This window comes from Tasmannia lanceolata, unplaced genomic scaffold, assembly GCF_043159265.1.
Source record: "Tasmannia lanceolata isolate RefF3 unplaced genomic scaffold, GAP_Taslan_0.1 ptg000003l, whole genome shotgun sequence".
Classification (NCBI taxonomy): domain Eukaryota; kingdom Viridiplantae; phylum Streptophyta; class Magnoliopsida; order Canellales; family Winteraceae; genus Tasmannia; species Tasmannia lanceolata.
Genome location: NW_027518680.1, coordinates 61,055,573 through 61,077,940, shown reverse-complemented (window position 1 = coordinate 61,077,940; position 22,368 = coordinate 61,055,573). Strand labels below are relative to the sequence as shown.

Sequence of the window (22,368 nt, the reverse complement as noted above, 5' to 3'; positions counted from 1 at the left end):
GTTAATAACCGAAAAACCGAAATATACATAAATAGCCAAAAAAAATTAAATTCTAAAAGCATAGCAGCATAAGTTGGTTAAATGGACGGCTAGGATCATTCTATTTCTAGATGAAGGCTATTTTAGACTTTTTACTTTTTCATTACTCTAAATACTCTCGAGTCTCGTCTCTCTCTTATACAGTTTTTCAACTTTACTCTTTTTATGGTTTTCTCTCAAGACTCAAGAGAGTCAAGAGAGCAAGCTAGGGTTTGTGCATTCCGTTTAATCTTCAACCGAATCAAGAAGACGTTCGATTCAACAACTCCGGCGGGCCGGCCACCGCCTCCAACTCTCCACGAATCGAAGACGACCACCGCCTTCAACAGAAAGAGAGCAAGCTAGGGTTGTTACTAGGGTTTGTCCATCAAGTAGTCCTCAAGGAAGGTATATGGGAGTTCTCGTATTCATCATCGTAAGGTGCCTATCCTTCTAAAAAATACCTCTTTAAATCTCATCATCAATATTATCTTTTAATCCAATACAAGAGTGTTCTTCTTCACAAGGATAGAAATCCTTGGATAAGTTGTTCTTGCGAGTAGCTATTCTGTTTGGATAAATTTATTGTTATTATTATCTTTTATGCTATTCACAAATTTTGTTTCGATAATATCTTATCCAAGAATGAAGGTCGATGTGAACTAGGGGTGCAACTCGGGTCAATTTTTGGGAATTCGAGTTGAGCTTTTACCTTAAAATTGGGTCCAGTTCGAGTTGATTTCAATTCATATTTTACCAAGAGCTCAACCTGACCCGACCCAAGTTGCAACCCTAATGTGAAAAGACCAAAAAGGATAATCTTCTCTCCCTCAGCTCGAAAATCCGAAAGGCAGGGAACACTTCAGTAGGACGCGGACCATTCATCTGATAGGAAAGATGTAAGAGATGCATTCATCAATTGTAATATCTACCTTCATTCTAATAACACTAGGCTGATGATGATTAGCCTGAATTTGAACGGTAAAAAATATATAAGATTTTTTTTATTGGCATAATTTTTGTTTATTGGCAAACAGGCTTGATTCAAAAACATATCCTTTGAAGGTGTTTCTTCTCAATAAGCAGATTGGATCATGTTCCCTTGGCCTCTCCCTTTCAAGAATTCAACCGTTTTCAATTCCAAAAGCCACAAGTGGATGTTCCAACAAGAAAAGTCGATAAAAATGTTTGAATACTTACGAGGGGCAATGGCCAGGAAGACACTCTTTTGAATTCGGCTCTATTAAATGTGGGGCCAACAGGATGGATGGTCTGATTTAACCAAGGTGGGCCCACTATGTATTATAATAATGCCTCGCCCTATTGAAGCATTCCCCTGGGATGGTCGGTATGTGTTGAGTTTGTTGTCCAATCAAAACTCAACACATAAGCGTGCCAATTGTACAACGTGCTTTTGCGAACCCAGAGGTGAGATGCTTTCTTGGGCGAGTGTGCCTAACAGTCTTCCGAAAATCCAACCAAGATTTCATCTTAAAGAGGCCACAGACACAAATAAAAGGCACGTAGATGAATGAAATTTCCCAAGCAAGCTAGAAAAACAAAAGAAGTTGGATGAGATTTGGGAATTGGCTACAAAATTCATCAACTCTCTCCTTTTCAAGTTCCTCTTCTGGTGTTGTTTCCCATGGAAAATCTAGGAATGAATCCCAAATCTCTCTCACTCCCTCTCTCACTCCCATCTGGTTTCAAATTCAAACCAACTGAAGAAGAGATTCTTTCACACTACCTAAAGAACAAACAAAATCAGCATCAATTTTTATCTCTTCGTCCACCCTCTTCTCTTCTCAATTCTGATATTGTCATTCCGGAAATCGATATTTACGAAATTGACCCTTGTGACCTCTTTCAAAATCCATATTTCTCAAACAACGGTTGTAAGAAAAGATGTTTGTATTGTTTTACGCGGGAAATGAGAAAACAGGGACATGGGTCATCGTCCAAAAGGAAGGCTAAAGGTGGGTTTTGGAAGAATAAGAGGAGGGATCGTTTGGTTTACAGTAAGAAGGATGGGGTGTTATTGGGGACTAAGAAGACCTTTGTCTTTTATCGGATGATCTCTTCTCGTTCTCATAAGACTGATTGGGTGATGAATAAATACGAGTTGGCCAATACCATGGGTCCAAATGAGGTACAAATGAGTTCTTGTTTCCTTTTTTTTGTTTTTTGTTCTGATATTTTTTGGGTTTTGCTTCTTTTTTAGGAAGGGAAGTAATTTTGTTTGTGTTTGACTATGACTTCATGCCCTCAAATAGATATGAGATTAAATCTTAATGCTCTGTTTGGTTGCTGGAAGTTGGGTGGGGAATTAGGAGAAGAAGAAGTTTAAGGGGAGAAGAAGATTAGATTGGGAGAAGAATAGTAGAAGATTGACCCGTTGTGTTTGGTTGCGCGACAATCCGCGAGAAGATTAGCGGAAGATGTAGGGGTGCCATTACCAAAATGGAGGGTGGAAGAGAGAGAAAAGAGAATAAGACAAGAACTTCTTGAGATCTTCTCCTCAAATTTCACCATGAAAGAAGATTAGGGGGGGGACATCTCCGCCACGTAGGATAAAAAGTAATAATGATGTGTAGAAGTTGTTTAGTGGTCAAAGGGCTAAATGGCAACCAAACATGCTTTGGGGAGATCTTTGGAAAATCTCAAGTATTTGAAACTCCTACATTCCCCCCAAAATGGGCAATCAAACATAGCAATATAGTTTACTAATTGATATACTTATGTTCCCTTTTTCTTTTCCTTTTTTTGTTCAGTTAAATTTTGGGTTTTGCTTCTTTTTTAAGTGGGGAAGTAATTTTGTTTTTGTTTGTGTTTGACTATGAATTCATGCCCTCAAATAGATAAGAGATTAAGTCTTACAATTTACTGATTGATATGCTTATGTTTCCGGTTTTTTTTTTCTAATAAATTTTGCATTTTGCTTCTATTTTAAGAGAGGAAGCAAGTATGTTTGTGTTTTACTATGAATTCATGCCCTCAAATAGATGAGAGTTTAGATCTTACATACAGTTTACTAATTGATATGCTAATGTTTTTTTTTTTTTTTTTGATAAGTTTTTGGTTTTTCTTCTTTTTTAAGAAGTCGGTAAGGAATGCCCGGAGTCAGAATTCCAAACAAAACCCTCTGATACTTAAGTCAGACAAGGCAACTAATAAAAGCTAAGCAAGGATGAAAAATCTCTGAGTCCGAGGTGCAAAGGTCGGCTAAGCGTACTCGGATTATCATATTATCCTTAAATCGGAGTTGGGGTTTCCCTTTTATAGATGGAGGTTCTAGGGATCACAGATTAGCAACGTGGCGGTCAGCATGTCGCTGGTATGAGGCTTGTACAACCCTCCAGAATTTGCGGGTCGGCCACATGGGTGCCGACGTGATGGCTGTACAATCTTCTCGGATTCGTGGTTTGAGGATCCCGGGATGTATCATCGTACGCAGGGATTTTTGGGCACTAGCTGGCTGAGCACCGGCAATTCCGCCGAGCTTCACATTTTACTACCGCAGCATGGCAGGTTTTTACCGGCCCCAACAGGAGTAGACAGCAATGTGGGTCTTATTGGGTTAGTCAAGGGAACATTGAAACATGATGGAGATAAGTTGTAGGCATGTAAACCGTTATGTATGGTTTCTAGGGGTGGCAAATTTGTTTTCTGTAACGCCAAAGCTAAAAGGCCATTTTATTTGATCTTAGAACTTTTCTGTCAACCCCTCAAAACCTTATATAAACTTTTAATCAATCAGCTCACGTGAAATCATGATTCGTTCAAGAATCTGTTCTCCATGAAGAAATACATGCACCCGACATAAATACTGCTCCACCATCATTGTTCATGCATGATAGGTTAAAGCACGCCGATCACATCACACCTATGGATTGAGGGAACCAAGGAACTGGTAGACGCTTGGCAGAATCTAGTAGTGAAGTTAGTATAGAGGAGTATGGGTTTTGAAATCACCCAATTAGCTCTGTTTGGTTGCTTGTAGATGGCTGGGAGAATAGGAGAAAAATAAGTCAAAAAGAATTAGACAAGAATGGAAGAGAATGGAAGATGGGGAGAATATTAGGAGGGAGATTTGCGAGTAGTGTTTGCTTGCGCGACGAAATTAGCAGAAGATGTAGGGTGTCATTATCAAAATATAGGTGGAAGAGAGAGAAAAGTAAGAGAGAGAAAGAATAAGACAAGAATTTCTCCTAATTCCCCCAACAAATTTCTCCATTTTGGTGAAAAAATGGGAGAAGATTATCGGGGGGGGGGGGGGAGACATCTCCGCCACGTAGGCGCCACCTAGGATAAAAACCAATAATGATGTCTAGAAGTTGTCTAGTGGTCAAAGGTGTAAATGACAACCAAACATGCTTTGGGGAGATCTTTGGAAGATCTCATGCATTTGAAACTCCTACAATCCCCCCCAAACAAGCAACCAAACAGAGCAATAGGATGGTCAAAATCATGGAAGAAGTTCAATCTTTTTTTTTCCCCACTATTGTTGATTGCATGAGCCTATTTGCGTCTTGTCTAGGCAATTCTTCTTCTAGAAATTGCCTCTTACAAAAAAAAAAAAAAAAAAAACGCACACTATCTATCACGCCCCGACCCCACTGTGTAGATATTGTCTGGTTCTGGGTCATCTACCCTCTCCGGTTTTGTTTTCTAGTAGCACTAAAGTGCCCGACCCACTCCGCGGGGCCGCCCCTTGGAGATGCTAAAAACGCGTCTACATAGGAAGAGGAGAAATCCACATATTTAGCCCAGTAACTTTTCCTCCCTTTCCGATGTGGGATCTTCCAATATCTCAATTAGTTGACGTTGTCATAACTCAGGAGAGTCAAAAGGAGTTTTGATTGACTTGGTTAGGAAAAATGCAGACTTGGAATAGTGGGTCAAACTATTGAGATAATGTGACAACAAGTGCAAGCACTAGGATTTAGCTTATGCCTTAGAATTTTTGTTGGTTAATCCATGCCCTGCTGAAATCAGGGGGCCTTCTTAGAGACAAGATTGGATCTACGAGGCGGTTGTTTTCTGTCCTAATCGGGATCAAGGACTCTAATGCAGAAGTTAGGATAGTCTTGCAAGGCATCGACTATATGGAAAGAGGAGATATGAATCAGTTAATAGTAGAAGGGGACTCCCTCAACGTCATTAGGTGGCTGGATGAGAGAAGCCCTTACCCTTGGAGGTTTGTGAATTATTTCAAGGAGATCTAGGATCGGCTGGAATTGGGGGCCTTCTTAGAAACAAGGTTGGATCTACGAGGTGGTCATTTAATGGCCCGTTCGCAATCAATGACTCTAATGAAGTGGAAGTTAGGGCAGTCTTGCAAGACATCGGATTTACAGAGAGAGGACATGAATTGGTTAATCTTGGAAGGAGACTACCTTAATGTCATTAGGTAGCTGTATGGGAGAAGTCCCTACCCTTTGAGGTTTGTGGAGAAGTTCCACCCCACACGGTCCTATAAATGATGTTATTGAAACCGGTTATTATCTCCTCCATAGCATTTTCATCCTCAACCAATTGTCCATTGACTAATACTCCTTTAATTGTATTCCTTTGAAGCCTCGCAAATGCCATTTTATAAGCAAATCTCGTGTTCCTATCACCCTCTTTAAGCCATAATTCTTTTGAACGTTGCTTCCACTGAATTTCCTCCACAGAATGACTTGATCAAGCTTAGCACATAACTCTGCTCTTTCGACTAGTATCCCTTCATTTATATTTCCCTTTCTATCTCTTCGTCTACAACTTTGAGACCAGCTTCAGTCTCCTTTTTCCCTTTACTAACCGAGCCAAAAGAATTTACCTTCCACTCTTTTATTTTGCAATTGATACATTGAAGCCTATTGACCAATTTGAAACCTTCCCATCCTTATAAATTTAACCCCTTCCACCAATCCACTATCATCTTCTTGAAGCTTGGCACCCTTAACCACAAAATTTCAGATCTATAATGTGGATTTGAAAACTTAACTGAGAATTGTTCAAGTAAGATAGACGAATTTCAGAGGTTGGTCTAGGAACTGCCCTTTGAAGTTTGAAAGATGTTGGGAAATTGCTCCTCTCAATATGAGGTGAACAGAAAATGATCAAGGCGTGCCATGACTAAGCGATGTTGATTATTAGACCATGATAACGGCCAAAAGGCTGAAAATAAGGGTAAAACCACAAAAGAAACGTTGAGGGGCGAAACTGTGATTTTTTTTCAAAAAAATGAGTATTTAGAACGAAATTGGAATGAAATTCAGTCCGAAACAGAACAAAAGGTGTTTCTGTTCCGTTTTTCAGACCGGAACGAACTACGAAACGAAATTCATAACTTAGGCTAGTAATGATTTTTCCTTCTCTCATCTTCTTCCTTCTTCCCTGTACCCCCTTATTTTTCTCTCTCGTCTCCTAAATTTGATGCTATTTGCATCCTTGCTGTCCTAACACCAGTTACAGCAGTTCTCTCTCCTCTTATTCTTACCCATTGTTAGAATTTTTAAAAACAAAATAATAAAAAGATTTGAAAAGTCAAAGATGCTTTTTCTTTTTGTTTAAAATAAAATTTGGAGGGAAGATTCAAATTATGTTTCCCTCTCTTGTTTTAAAGCAAAAGACTTTTGCATATGTGGGGACTTGAACCCAAGACCTTGGTGAGTGTGCTTGTGGTGTGTTTTCAAAACCAAAACCGTTTTTGTCTTTTAATGGTAATTAAGAGAGAAACGTTTATGTCTTTTAATGGTAATTAAGAGAGAAACATTTTTTGTCTTTTAATGGTGATTAAAAGAGAAACGTTTTTGTCTTTTAATGGTAATTAAAAGAGAAACGTTTTTTGTCTTTTAATGGTGATTAAAAGAGAAACATTTTTTGTCTTTTAATGGTGATTAAAAGATAAACGTTTTGGTCTTTTAATGGTGATTAATTATCCTCCAACAGTCATATTCTCATCTATAAAAAGAAGAGAACAGCACCATTGGAGGATATAGTTTTTTATAGAAAAAAAAAACATCAAAGTTTCTGCTTGTCTTCTTCCTTTCCTCCGTTCTGATCTGAGCACAATTCTACGGTGATTCTGGGTGGACCAGTCAGCGAGTGCACGTGGACTGGAGCCAACTTTGGCTGTTTTATCTTGGAGCATCGGTTCGCGGATCCCGGTTTGCACCGGTAGGGGGCGGATACGATTCTTAAGGAGAGTGACCAGTGGCACGACTCAGCCTTCTTTTTCTCGATCTATTTTACAGAAACGTTTTCTACAAAAGCTAAGTACTGATTTATTTACATTTCTAATTTCTGGATTCAATCAAGCCATATATCAGACCCTACTGGATAACATCTAATTTGTCCAACAATCTTAAGAATCGTATCCTTCAAATCTGATCATATGGCTTCTGATAATCCGAACCCAACTTCTGTTGATACCATCTCTGTTGAGAATTCCAATCCAACAGTTGTTCGCACCTCTGTTGTGAACAGAATTCTCAACACCATTCCAGATTTTTCCAAGATCGAACGCCTTACTGGATTGAACTATAAAAGATGGAAACAACAGATCTTGTTTGCTCTACAACAAATTGGTGCCGCTTTTGTTCTTACACAATCAAAACCATTTGAAGATTCTGCTGATTTTGAAAACTGGAATAATGCTGATTATATTTGCAAGAACCATCTCTTGAATGGTTTGTCAAATGACCTTTATAACGTATACTATTCATTTGAACATGCTGCTGATCTTTGGAATGCATTGGTAACTAAATATGATTTAGAGGATGCTGGAAATAGGAAATATGTGATAGGGAATTTTTTAGACTTTGCTATGGAAGATGGGAAACCTATAACTGCTCAAATAGATGAGTATCAGTTCCTAATTGGAGAATTGGCTAAGGAAGGTATGAAGTTACCTGACACATTCGTGGCTGGTTCTCTTATTGAGAAACTGCCTTTGTCTTGGAAAGATTTTAAAATCGGAATGAAGCACAAGACAAAAGAATGGACCTTAGACCAAGTAGTTGTTCGGATTAAAATCGAAGAGAAAAACAGACTAAAAGATAAGCAACAAAATACCAAAGAGTATACCTCTAAGGCAAACATTGTTGAGACTAGAATGATGGGTCTAAGAATCTGAAACCGAAGAAGGAAAAGAACTTCAAGAAATTTGGACCCAAAAAGAAAGGAGTCTGTTTTGAATATGGAAAACCCGGACACTACAAGAAGGACTGCCGACACCGAAAGACTAGTTCGTCCAGTGCCAAGGTTAATTTAACCGAAGCAAATGTGATTGCAGCGGTTGTGACTGAGGTAAATCTAGTGGAAAATCCAAATGAGTGGGTTCTGGATACTGGTGCTACCAAGCACATTTGTGGAAACCGAAACTCCTTCTACAACTACACCTTAGTTAAGGAAGGGGATCAAGTTTTCATGGGGAACTCACAGACCTCAAAAGTCGTTGGTAAGGGCAAGGTCTTGCTGAAGTTAACTTCAGGGAAAGTACTTGCACTTCAGGAGGTGCTGCATGTGCCGGATATACGGCGTAACTTGGTGTCTGGTGCGCTCTTGAACAAGAATGGACTAAAGCTCACTTTTGAAGCAGACAAGGCTATCATTAGCAAAAATAATGTGTTTGTAGGGAAGGGCTACAATGCAAATGGTTTATTTGTTCTTAATGTACTTGAAATCCTGAATAAAAAAGTATCCTCTTCTTCTGCTTACATTGTTGAGTCCTTTGATATTTGGCATGGTAGATTAGGACATAGAAGTGCACCTTACATTAAAAGACTTTGTAATTTAGGTTTAATAAATGAAAAAATTGAACCTAGTAAAGAAAAATGTGAAATATGTGTTGAAGCAAAATTCACAAAGAAACCTCACTTTAGTGTTGAAAGAAAATCTGACTTATTAGAGTTAATTCATAGTGATCTAGCTGATTTTAGAAATCTTGAATCTAGAGGAGGTAAAATGTATTATGTGACCTTTATAGATGATTACTCTAGATACACTAAAGTATATCTTCTTAGAACTAAAGATGAGGCTGAACAAGCCTTTATCAAATATAAAAATGAAGTGGAAAATCAGTTAGATAGAAGAATTAAAAGACTTAGAACAGATAGAGGTACAGAATACTCTATAACTAAGTTCTGTGATGATAATGGTATTATCCATGAAACCACAGCCCCGTACCAACCTGAATCAAATGGTATAGCAGAACGAATGAACAGAACATTAAAGGATATGTTTAATGCTATGTTAATAAGTTCTGGTTTACCCTTGAACTTGTGGGGGGAAGCACTTCTTTCAGCTTGTTATATATATATAACAGGATACCTCCAAAGAAAAAGGGTCAAATACAATATGATCTCTGGCATAACAAAATGCCTAGTTTATCTCATTTGAAAGTTTGGGGTTGTTTGGCTAAGGTTGGAATACCAGAACCTAAGAAAAGAAAACTATGACCTAAAACATGTGATTGTGTATTCATAGGATATGCTCAAAATAGTACAGCCTATAGATTTCTAGTTTTGAAATCAGTTGAAAATATCCTTGAATATAACACTATAATTGAATCTAGGGATGTTGAGTTCTTTGAACATCACTTCCCTATGAAGAAATAAATTCCTAAAGAACCTAGTAATGATTCAAGAAATCAACCTGAAACTGAAAAGGAATTAGATTCTGAGTTTCAAGAACTCAGAAGAAGTAAAAGACAAAGAAAAGAAACAAATCTAGGAGATGGGATGTTCACCTATCTAATAGATAAAGATCCTGTAACTTACTCTGAAGCTGTAACATCTCCGGATGCTGTATTTTGGAAAGAAGCTATTAAAAGTGAATTAGATTCCATAATTGAAAATCACACTTGGGAACTAGTGGACCTTCCACCTGGAACAAAAGCACTAGATAGCAAGTGGATATTTAAAAAGAAGCTAAGACCTGATGGGAAAATTGACAAGTTTAAAGCAAGACTAGTAGCTAAAGGCTTTAGACAGAAAAAGGAGATAGATTATTTTGATACATATTCTCCTGTTGCTAGGTTGTCCACCATTAGGATATTATTAGCTATAGCTTCTATTCATAAATTGGTAATACATCAAATGGATGTAAAAACAGCTTTCTTAAATGGAGATTTAGAAGAAGAAATTTACATTAAACAACCTGAAGGATTCATTGTGTCTGGTCATGAAAATAAAGTTTGTAAACTAATTAAGTCACTGTATGGATTGAAACAAGCACATAAACAGTGGAATGACAAATTTGATAGTGTCTTAATTACAAATGGGTATAAGATAAATGAATCCAACAAATGTGTTTATAGTAAGTTTAATGGGGATAAAGGTGTAATACTTTGTGTATATGTAGATGATATACTAATTATTGGTACTAATTTGGACATAGTAAAATCTACTAAGAGATTTTTAATGTCAAATTTTGAAACCAAAGATATGGGTGAAGCTGATGTAATCTTAGGGATGAAGATCATCATAAAAGAAAATGAAATAATATTGTCTCAGTCTCATTATGTAGAGAGCATTCTAAGGAAATTTGGACAATATGATAGTTCACCTGCAAAGACACCTTTAGATTGTCAGGTACACCTAAAGAAAAACAAAGGTGAGTTGGTATCCCAAAAGGAATACTCAAGTATTATAGGTTCAGTGTCATATTTAATGAACTGTACTAGACCTGACATTGCACTAGCAGTTGGAAAACTCAGTCAACACACACATAGACCAGGACATGAACACTGGCGGGCTTTGACTAGGTTGTTGAGGTACTTAAAAGGTACAATAAATTTTGGACTGCATTTTAGGGGGTTTCCTGCTGTCTTAGAAGGTTATAGTGATGCGAATTGGATCTCTGATTCAAGAGATTCAGTGTCTACCAGTGGATATGTATTCACCCTTGGTGGTGGTGCGATTTCTTGGAAATCGGTTAAACAAACTTGTAGTACAAGTTCCACTATGGAAGCAGAATTTATAGCCTTAGCCCTAGCAGGAGCTGAAGCCGAATGGCTCAGGAATTTTATGGCAGATGTGCCTTTATGGCCAAGGCCGGTTCCCTCAGTGTCTTTACACTGTGATAGTCAAGCCGCTTTAGCCAAGGCCAAAAGTAAGACCTATAATGGCAAAAGAAGGCATATACGCCTGAGGCATAATTTGGTAAAGCAATACTTGAGTGAGGGAACAATAGCACTCGACTTTGTAAGGTCGGAGAGGAATCTGGCAGATCCTCTGACAAAACCACAGATAAACAAGGTGGTTTATGAGACATCGCAAGGAATGGGGTTAAAGCTCGTGGCATGAATCATTAGTGATGGACACCCAACCAATGTGAAAGGAGATCCCTGGAATTTGGTTCAATGGGTACTAACAAGTCACCGGATGGTTTGTTAACACTATCACCCCCTACTCCTAGATGCAAAATGATGAAAGATAGTGTTCACTGCAAATGAGGGAGGATGAGTTATAGACTCTTAATCAGATCATAACCTGTATTGGGTGGTATGTTACTTGCAGTGCATACTTGATGACTGACCTAAGTGAATGTGGAGGTAAGGCCGCTTCCTATGAGAATTTAACGAGTAATTCTCTAGAACATTCATGAGAACCAAGAGGGGAACAAGGCCAAAATATTCCAAAACTGTGAATGAATCACCAAGGAATCGAATGTAGAGTGTGGATAACAGGTTAGTCAGTTACACCCACGAGGAAAGGTTGAATGAGTCTAACTCTACTCGTACTCGGTAACGTAATCTGTTTATCCTAAATATCGGTTGAAGTCCAAAAGACACCGGTATGAATCCACTCTATTTTCTAATGTGCTCAGATACTACCGTTTTCAATTTTCAACTGTATTTTGAATCTTGTGGGGGATTGTTAGAATTTTTAAAAACAAAATAATAAAAAGATTTGAAAAGTCAAAGATGCTTTTTCTTTTTGTTTAAAAAAAAATTGGAGGGAAGATTCAAATTATGTTTCCCTCTCTTGTTTTAAAGCAAAAGACTTTTGCATATGTGGGGACTTGAACCCAAGACCTTGGTGAGTGTGCTTGTGGTGTGTTTTCAAAACCAAAACCGTTTTTGTCTTTTAATGGTAATTAAGAGAGAAACGTTTATGTCTTTTAATGGTAATTAAGAAAGAAACGTTTATGTCTTTTAATGGTAATTAAGAGAGAAACGTTTTTGTCTTTTAATGGTGATTAAAAGAGAAACGTTTTTGTCTTTTAATGGTAATTAAAAGAGAAACATTTTTTGTCTTTTAATGGTGATTAAAAGAGAAACGTTTTTTGTCTTTTAATGGTGATTAAGAGAGAAACGTTTTTTGTCTTTTAATGGTGATTAAAAGAGAAACGTTTTGGTCTTTTAATGGTGATTAATTATCCTCCAACAGTCATATTCTCATCTATAAAAAGAAGAGAACAGCACCATTGGAGGATATAGTTTTTTACAGAAAAAAAAAAACATCAAAGTTTCTGCTTGTCTTCTTCCTTTCCTCCGTTCTGATCTGAGCACAGTTCTACGGTGATTCTGGGTGGACCAGTCAGCGAGTGCACGTGGACTGGAGCCAACTTTGGCTGTTTTATCTTGGAGCATCGGTTCGCGGATCCCGGTTTGCACCGGTAGGGGGCGGATACGATTCTTAAGGAGAGTGGCCAGTGGCACGACTCAGCCTTCTTTTTCTCGATCTGTTTTACAGAAACGTTTTCTACAAAAGCTAAGTACTGATTTATTTACATTTCTAATTTCTGGATTCAATCAAGCCATATATCAGACCCTACTGGACAACATCTAATTTGTCCAACACCCATGGCTGAATTGATACCATTAATGAAATATTTTAAAGCTTGGTAATCTTGTAAAAACTAGTATTTTGATTACTAGTGTTGTTTGTTCTATTATGAAATGTATGGTGCTTTTTTTAATGAAAATAGAACCTATTGATTCACCAATTGTAGGTTTGCACCAATCTTACTTCTTCTAAATGATGGAAATTCTATTCAAAGAGTGGTTCCACAAAAAAGGAAACACAAATCTCTTGTCGATTAAAATATTGAAACTCTTTCAATATAAACCTTACCTTGTGTTACTGAAACATCTTATAAGATTAATAAGAATAGAAAAGGAGAAAGACATTTGCAAGAGTATTTTTGGCATTTAAACAACTGAAGGGATAATTTTTTCATTTATTCAGATTCATAAAAGTTATGGTTGTTTCCCATTTTTTCCTTTTAATTTAAATATTTTATATTCTGCCATCAATCAGCTTAGAACTGTTCAAGTGTGCAGGACTCATTCGCCTTATGCTGTGTTTTCATTGAGCATGGTGCTGGAAAGAAGATATTGAAGCACGAACTGGGTTGTGCTCCTGAGAATAACCTTGCTGCACATGTGAACATTCCACAACCTGATCATCAGGTATAATAGATTATATGTCTGTTTTGTCATTGTTCATGGCATTACCTTTTAGGCCCTGTTCGTTTAAGATTGTGACAACCGATTGTTAGCCTCAAACCTATTACCGGACTCAAATTTAAATGTAATTTTGAGTCCGATAGGTTTTAGGCTCACAATCGGTTGTCACAATCTGAAATGAACAGGGCCTTAATGATTTTCATGTGCTTCTGTCATACTCTCCAGTTTTTGTTTAAAATATTGCTCCACTTTTCTTACAAATGCATTTTTGACCTTTCTATTCCATTTTGCATTTCCTGTGTTGGAATCATGTAAACTACAAAAATGGGAAAAAAAAACATATGTTTCTCTGGTGGTGATTAGAAGAATATTCTCATTTGGATCTTATATCCCCCAAGCCACATGGTTCTGGTTCTTTCACTTGAGGCCATTTTGTTGAGAGTACCATGCTGCAGTTACTCACCAATTTCTTTTCTAGTGAAGTCCATAGGATGATTGTCACCATAGTTGTCAAACTCTTACGACTCGTACGAATCAACTCCCGAGTCGAGTACATGGGTGACTCGCCTCTGTTGAAGACTCATCCGAGTCATCAGGTTACTCAAACGAGTCGTTGGGAGTCGACTCGAAAAAATAACTCTTACGAGTCAAGTCGACTTTCTGAGGCTGGGCTCTTTTTTTTTCATGGTTGAAAACGTGGAAGTTGGAACTTAGAACCTAATTATTTTTGTGCATGCAAGTTACAAGCATATGGCTATTTATATTTTTGGCTTAGTGCTTTATTTATGTGCTATTGGGTTATATTTTTTAAATTCTTCATCTTTTTATATATAATTATTTTTTTTTCAACTAAATTTCTATTCTTGTCAAAATCTCTTACGAGTCATGAGTCCTAAAATTAAGAAAGCAAGTCACGAGTCAAGTCACAGGTTGACAACTATGATTTTCACTAGGAAGAGAATCTCCTGTTACACAGTACATCCAGTTGGCTCTCTGTTGAAGAGGTTTAAGCATCAGATTTTAATTATATTGGAGGGAAAAGGCAAATGGTAGTTGGCTATGTTGCTGTTCTATCAGTTACAATGTGAGGAGTGTTTAGCGGTCTTTTCAAATATGGATGCAGTAGTTTGTTCTTTGAGACGTTGTACGCTGGCTGCTTTCAAGAACCTATCCTGTCCTGCCAATAGGTTCATCCTTATACTGGTTGTTAGAAGTACCCTTCCAAAAAAATACAGGTTTTTAGAAGGAAACTGTTCACAAAAATTTCAACATGAATTTCAGTTTACATCTTTTGTAACGTATATAACATTTGTTCAGTTCCCCTTTTCAGAAAACGACTATATGTTCTTGTTTAATTACTCTCCTCATTTTGGTTGGCAAGAAATTTCTGATTAATAACATTTAGCATGATGGATGATGTGCAGGTGGAATCCCCTAACGGGTTTATTAGTGCTGGCGCTGATGATGCTGTGTTAGGTGAGCAAATGGATCATGAAAATTTAGAGGGGGACTTCATGGAGTTGGACGACATGCTGTCTCCTCTCCCTGACATCAACGGCTGATTCAAAGAGATGCATATGGGTGTTGATAATGACGGGATTATCTCACCTCTTAAGGTAATTATATTGATGATTAGTGTTATGTTTTCAGTTATGGTTTATGGAATAAAACCTTTTTGTGTGTGAAATTCTCCCCTTACTCATTTCATCTTTTGGATTGGATGTGTATGTGTTGCAACATTTGTGTATTTTCACAGGCAGTTGCTCTCATGTTCATAGGGAGTTGGGAGTTGCTGTTACAAGTAATATGCTGCACTAAGTTATGGCTAGCTTACACCAGTTCCATTTTTTGTGAAGGTTGATTTCTTAGTTGGCACAACAGAGTATTTTCCATTCCTAAACCCATATCTTCTCTAAATTTTCTTTTGGTATTTATATTATCTTTTTATCTTTAAATGATGACAATACAATTTTAATTATGTAGTTATTTAAACTGAGATATACATTCTTGAAGTTACAGTGCCGCATTGCGAAATTAGATTTTTTACATGATTAGTATTCTACATATGGTTGGGGTTCCAAGGGAAAACAAAGATCCCACATTGGAAAAGTGAATTGATGTGAACTTGGACAAGCTCGCCTTAACGGCAAGCTTTTAAAGGTGAGTTCTACCCATGTCCAACAAGTGGTATTAGAGCCTGGGAATGGTAACTCCTACGTGCTCTTTGGGATGGAAAAAATCCCCCGAGGAAGATGGGTACAGAGAAAATCCCCTAGGGAAGGTCTCGTAGTTCCCCATGCTGCTCCGCGTGGAAGGGCGAGATTGTTTACATTGCTTCTGTGTGGAGGGGGAGATCGTCGGGGTTCCAAATGAAAGAAAAGGATCCCAGATCAGAAAAGTGAATTGATGTGGATTGACTTATAAGGACTTGGGAGCCCTCCCCTTAACGGCTAGCTTTTAAGGGTGAGGTCTACCCGGGTCCCAACACATATACTGAACTTGCTTTAAGCTTCTTTTATGTGGCTTGGCCGGGCCGAACTTGCTTTGAGAATCTTCCCAAATTGAGGTCTCTCTCTCTCTCTCTCTCTCTCTCTCTCTCTCTCTCTCTCTCAAGCTCTAAACGTTAGGCTTTAATGGCTAACTCTAAAAGGAGGTTATATTCCCTTTTTTTTTCTTTTTCTTTTTATGACGTAGTGTGTCCCCACCCCCCCTTGAATCATGTTAGTGCACTATTCCCACCTTTAGACCCTCTCTCTCTCTCTCTCTCTCTCTCTCTCTCTCTCTCTCTCTCTCTCTCTCTCTCCACAACATGAACAGTTGATGGGCCCCCAAAATTCTCCTCCTTGGTGCCCAAATCCAACCCACTATGACAGTGTACCGTCCAGACCATAGGATGACATCATAAATAGGTTGTGTCCCAAAAAACCATTTCCATATGATGATCCTAGCCCTCAGATATAAAGAGAAATTGCTTATTATGGAAACCTCTATAGATTGGAGGGTTGTGATCATCCTATGCAAATGATTTTTGGGGTACAATCCATTTACGTTATGGCCCATCAAATGGACGGCTCGGATCATCCTATGGTCTGGACGATACACTTCATTTTCAAAAATATGGGTGGGGCCTAAATTGGGCCTTACTGTTACTGTACGAACCACACCATAGGATGATCCAAACCATGAACGGCTTGAATCATCCTATGTTGTGGACGGTACGCTTCAATTTGAAAAATATCGGTGGGGCCTACGATTGGGCATTAATGTTATTGTACGACCAACTCTATAGGATTATCCAAACCATGGACGGCCTGGATCATCCTATGTTGTGGACGGGCCTTAATGTTATTGTACGACCAACTCCATAGGATGATCCAAACTATTCATTTGATGGGCCACAATGTAAATAGGTTGTGCCCCAAAAATCATTTCCATAGGATGATCACAACCCTACAATCTATAGAGGTTGCATAAGATGTAGTTTCTATTTAGATCGGAAGGCTAGGATCAGCCTATATGGAAATGATATTTTGGGACGCAACCTATTTACGTTTATGGCCCATCAAATGGACGGTTTGGATTATCCTATGGTGTGGTATGGGCGGGGCCTACTTTGTTCAAAGATGGGCCCACCATTTCTGTTGGGCCCACCGACTGTTCCTGTTGTGTGTGTGTGTGTGGAGAGAGAGACAGAGAGAGAGAGAGAGAGAGAGAGAGAGAGAGAGAGAGAGAGGTCAAATGGTGGGAAACGTGACATATACGTTAAAACCTAACGTTTAACGTTAGCCAGCCGTCAAGAGGCGGGGTGGGGGGGGGTGAATAGTCAGCGCCCAACTTGAATTCTAGTATCTCCTTTATCTCAGAGCTAACATAAACTGCTTTAGTATTTTGGCTTGGGATCCTACTTAACATAGTTCAAAGGTTTGGGATTGTGAATAATTTGTCAAGGCAAATTTTCAAAATGTTTGGGAAGAGTTGGGGGAAATTTCAAAGAAAAAAAACATGTATTCTTCAATTTAGAACACATATTTACTATTTATATAAACATAGTTTTCCCACGACGCAATGAAGAAGTATGAAATGGTTAGGTGTCACTAGAGTAGGATGCAGATTCAATTCCTACTACAAGTTCTTAAATAATGCCAAGATCTATGAATAATATAAGAAATTCGACGATTTGTTCTAAAAATCTGTATTTTATTTGGAAATTTGTGCTAGAGTTTTTGAAATTTTAGGGAACTTTTAGGCCATGCTGGGCAACCATGAATTTTGTTTCTATGAAATATTAGTTTCTCAAGTGGTAAGACAGTAGAAGGGAAGGTGAGACGAGTGACATAAGAGAGCATAAATGGGGGGAAAAGTTTAAGTTTCTTTTGCCCCTTTGTTTCCAGCCTTTTCTTTACCTCTCATCACTTTGTCCCTCTTAGGTCTCTCCTCTTGCCCTCCCTCCCCAATAGTCCCCATTGGGTAAGCTAGTATTCCATGGGGAAAAAGTCCATGCTTGCCAAACACACCTCTCATGTTTAAAACAGGGCATGAAAAATCACAATTTGATATTTTTAGAACTAAAATTAGCCAACAGTTGGCATTCGACAACTAAAAATGTGCATCATGGGATGGGTCTCTATGGTTGCGTTCTTTAACCCTTCTTGGTAGTGCTTCCACGCTTTTTTCATTGCTGAGTAAGACAAGAATTGAAAATGTACTAGAGGATGATGTACTTCTTTCATTTCTAGAATGGTAAGAATTGACTAGGGAATGATGTTCGAATCTGTGTTTGGTTGCATAAAATCCCTGCAGCCATTGGGATTTTGTTTTAATTTGGGATGCCATTCCTCATTTGGTTGCCAATATTGTATTGAACTACCCGAGACTATATGGATGTCTCTTATTGCATTAGGTAATTATTGCATTTCTCTTGAGGTGGAATTCGTATCCCCTCATTATGGCCTCCAAGCCAAAATCCACCGAAAAGGTGAAATTGTGTTCGATACATCTTGGGATTTGTGCTTTTCTCTTGTCCTTCTCTCTTCTCTCTCTATTGGTAATGATACCCCTACTTATTCCTCTACTCTTCGAGCCCATATTGTACAACCAAACACTACCTATCACTATTCTCTGAGGTAATTCTAGGCAAATCCAATGCTTGATTACTACTTGTCAACTTCTTATTCCACTACTCTCTGAGACTATACTGCCCATCCAAACAAACCCATAGCCACTACTGCTAGTTTCTCAAAATGAAGTAGAGTCTCCAGTCGATTATGTTTCGCCCGCTTTGCCTTCTCTGGAAAGTGGAGAATGAGAGGTGTTGAAAAATCGATATAATTTTATCATTTTCTTCGCCTTTAAACTTCTTCCTTCCCATCGGAGCTACCAATACCATGTTTGTACCACCATGCATATTCTACTTATCTTTACTTTGCATTTTTTTAAAAAATAGTTTATTAAAATCATCGCATTTCAACTCTGATACCCCGTTTAAAACTTTTACACCAGGAAAACTTCATTTTTCTTAGGAAAACATTTAAAGCATGTTTTTTAACCAACTATTCAACTCTAACCTGCTATATTTTGTGAATGTCAAAATTTTAAACGTATTAAACACATTTTTTAGTGTATTTCTATATTAGAAAAGAGCATAACATGCTTAACAACCACCTCTTTCTAGCATTTTTTTTTCCCTTCAAAGCCTGCTTTGGATTGCTGGTAAAAATTCACCTAGGAATTTTTTTTTCCCCAGGATTTAGAGGGAAATAATATAGTTTTTTTTTTATTGGTAAGCTGGGATCGAACCTGCAACCTCAAGATTGAGAAACAAAGCCTCAACCATTGAGCTACGGGGCCAACCCCTGAAATAATATAGTTATGGCTAATTTAGAAGGATACCGACATACCGTTATAAACTGAAGGCCCCTCCAAACAAAACTTGATAGGCTTATAAACTGAAGCCCCCTCCAAACAATACTTTTTTCCATTTGCAATCAACCAATGGAAAAAGAATAATAAATTTTGGAAAAGTTTTTCTTTTTCATACTTTTCCAACAAAATTCCTTCGCAATCCAAACTGGGTCTCAGGGGCTGTTTGGGTGTATGGAAATTTTTTATCTATGGTAAATAAATTTTCCAGCATTTGGTAGACTCAATTTCCATGAAAATGTTTTTACAAAATAAAAAAATTCCCCTGTTTTTTCGATGGAATATTATTTTTCATGGAATTTTTTCTCTGTATCCAACTACCCCCATAAATAAATTAACAAGCAAAGCATGGGGTGGAATCTTTTTCTTCTGTCTGTCTGTCTCCTTTGATTAATAATTGGGTAAGAGAAGAAGAGTCTTCCCTATCACCTACCTTGTTTCTTAGTTGTTGGAAATACTTTGACCAAAAGCAAGGGAGAAAAAATAATCTAACATAAATAAATAAATTACCAAAAGGTTGAGAACTATGGTGGTCCTTGGATTACCAAAGCTCGTAGTCCATCTCAACACTCATAGTACCCATTATTTCATAGGTGTTTTGCTTGGAACTTTGGTGCCACATCAGCAAAACTTCTTGTGAGGTTGCCAATATAGCATTGAAATCCCCATAGACTACGAGGGATGTCTCCTGATTAATCATTGCATGTGCCATCCTTGTCCCTTCCCTATGAAGTCCAACCCAAAAACCACAAGAAAAGATAGAATTTTGCTTTGGATTTCTTGAGAATGATGCTTTTTCTCTCTTTCTCAATTTCCCTATCTTCCCTCTCTTCTCTATCAATATTGGAAATGGAACCCGTATGACTACTACCACTACTCTACGAGGTTGACAACCAAACATTACTTACTACTATTCTAAGTGGTACATTCCATGCAAATCCAACGCTTGTCTCCTCCATGTTGACTACTTACACCACTACTCTACGCAAGGGCGGAGACACGGGCCATGGCCTCCCATGACTTGCAAAATTCTTTCTATACTGGATGGATGTACATGCATATTTTAGTTAGCTTAATGGCCATGGCCCCCCAATGACCAATGCAGCCGAGTGTAAATTATTCCGGCCCTCCAAGTGTAAATTCCTGGCTCCACCCCTGATTTTACAAGGTAAATACGTGCAACCAAACCGAGCCCGAGGACCACCAAATTTGACAAAAAAAACAATTGCGTAAAAGAAAAGGGAAAAGTATGTGGAGACAACGAGGACAAGAGCAACCAAGAAGTGCCTCATTTGTCAAAGTGGAGTAGGAAACACCCGTCCTCAGCCAATCCCTTTCTGCCAAGTGTCATTGTCTTAGAGAATGCTTACCACACAATGTGAGCTAGATCCTTGACACGTGGCCTTTGTGATGAAGGAAACAAGTCTCTTGGCCAATGAGCCAATCGAAGAAGGGCTTGAGGTTGGTGGCTGTGTGGACCCACCATTTTGTCCCTAATCTTCTTGAGAAGTGATATATTCGCCCCACTCGTAGTGTAAAAAATCACAAACGCACTAAAAAGGGGTTGGCCCGGGGAAGAAAGGAGGTGAATCTATCACATACAAAGAACTGACAACTATTCTATTTTGACTAGTGTGTTAGGAACGGGAAATGATATCGGCACTGCAATGTTTTGATATCTCCGCAGAAGCTTCTTGTCTTCTAGTCTTTAAAGGCTGTCAAAAGGTTCTTAGAGTTCCCCAGAAGCTCTCACAAGCCCTTTAGATACTAAAAGACAAGAAGCTTTCGAGGGGAGATATCAAAACATTGGAGTGCCAATATCATTTCCCTTTGGAATTTGTCAATTGTATGTTTTTTAATTGGGTTTGCTTAAGCAATTTCGCATAAAACCATTTTGCAAGGGCATGTGAAATCGAGACCGTTGATCTAGTAGAACATCATTAGGTGACCCACATGGTCTTGTTCCCATCCAGAAGGAACATCTCATGCTTAAGATAAATAAAAGTAAATTAATTAGCTTTTCTTTTAGAACTCTAAACTAGGTCAAGGGCCCTAATCATATAATAATGTGTTTTTTGTGGTTGAAACCGTCCATGATCAACAAAAAAACTGGATTCTAGGATTTGATAATGGGAACTGATATCTGCACTACCATTTTGATAATGGCACCACTTACTTTGTTTAACACATTTTAATTAGCTTTAAACTATTGCTACAATACCCTTCTTTATTTTCAGCATGATGCTAACAACATCCAACAGAAACTGTAAAACAAATTGAGCAGTGCCATTATCAAAATATGGTAGCACCAATATTAGATGCTTTGATAATTAGACTAAGTTTTGACTTGCATGACATCCAAAGCAAAGAGGAATGATAGATGCAAGTGCGCCCTTGCATAAAGGGGTGGAAAAGGTCCCTTTATTGGATCCACGTCATTAAGTGCAACCGAATTTACTTTCACGACCAATTTTATTTACTATGCAAGGCGCCCTTGCATCTATCATTCCTCCCAAAGCAAAGCCTCTCAAGTGGAGAAGAAATCAATCAAAGTTGGGACCCAAACGCGATCTTCACCACATTTCTTTTAGGCTTCCTTAAGTTTTGCTATAATTGCATTTCCCAAAAAGCTATCAGAAGCCAATTTTTTAAAAATAAGACAAGCTGGGTTTATGCAATTAGCCAATTATTAAAACAAGGTTGTGCTGATATCATTCCTCTTCCCAAATAGCCATCAAAGGTAGACTCTAAAGAGTTTAATTAATAAATTTAGGAGTGCCGTTATTAAAACAAAAGGGTGCAAATTCCATCATTTGGTGGAGTTAAATTTAAAGAAGCCTAGTTTGGTAAGGACGTCCACATCATAGTAGTTGGTAAGTGGCTAATGGATTTCCAATTTTTCCACCATATGTTTGTGGGTCCCACAACCACCCTTTCACGATACCAAGGAAGCTCACCAACCCCTGCTTTACTTGGCGACCTGATTATTGTCTCCCTATTTCTCTCTTATATAAATACCCCCCCTTTCT

At 38.1% G+C, this 22,368-nt stretch overlaps 1 protein-coding gene across 11 annotated transcripts; it reads left to right on the top strand.

Annotated features, from left to right (window-relative positions):
• Positions 1-178: 178 nt before the first annotated feature.
• On the top strand, positions 179-15,468 carry LOC143857861 (NAC domain-containing protein 54-like). Of its 11 annotated transcripts, none has more exons than XR_013238788.1 (5): positions 179-459; positions 1,056-1,304; positions 13,288-13,423; positions 14,845-15,036; positions 15,177-15,468. XR_013238788.1 is itself a non-coding variant. In XM_077368406.1 (5 exons), exons 2-4 carry the CDS (start codon positions 1,266-1,268, stop codon positions 14,980-14,982), a joined length of 306 nt encoding a protein of 101 aa, XP_077224521.1. In that variant the 5' UTR covers positions 179-426; positions 1,056-1,265; the 3' UTR covers positions 14,983-15,036; positions 15,177-15,468. The 11 variants fall into 11 exon arrangements, 6 of the variants coding, with proteins under 6 accessions (XP_077224521.1, XP_077224512.1, XP_077224507.1 ...); XM_077368406.1 differs by having other exon boundaries at positions 179-426; positions 13,295-13,423; XM_077368397.1 differs by having other exon boundaries at positions 179-454; positions 13,295-13,423.
• The last annotated feature ends 6,900 nt before the right edge of the window (positions 15,469-22,368 follow it).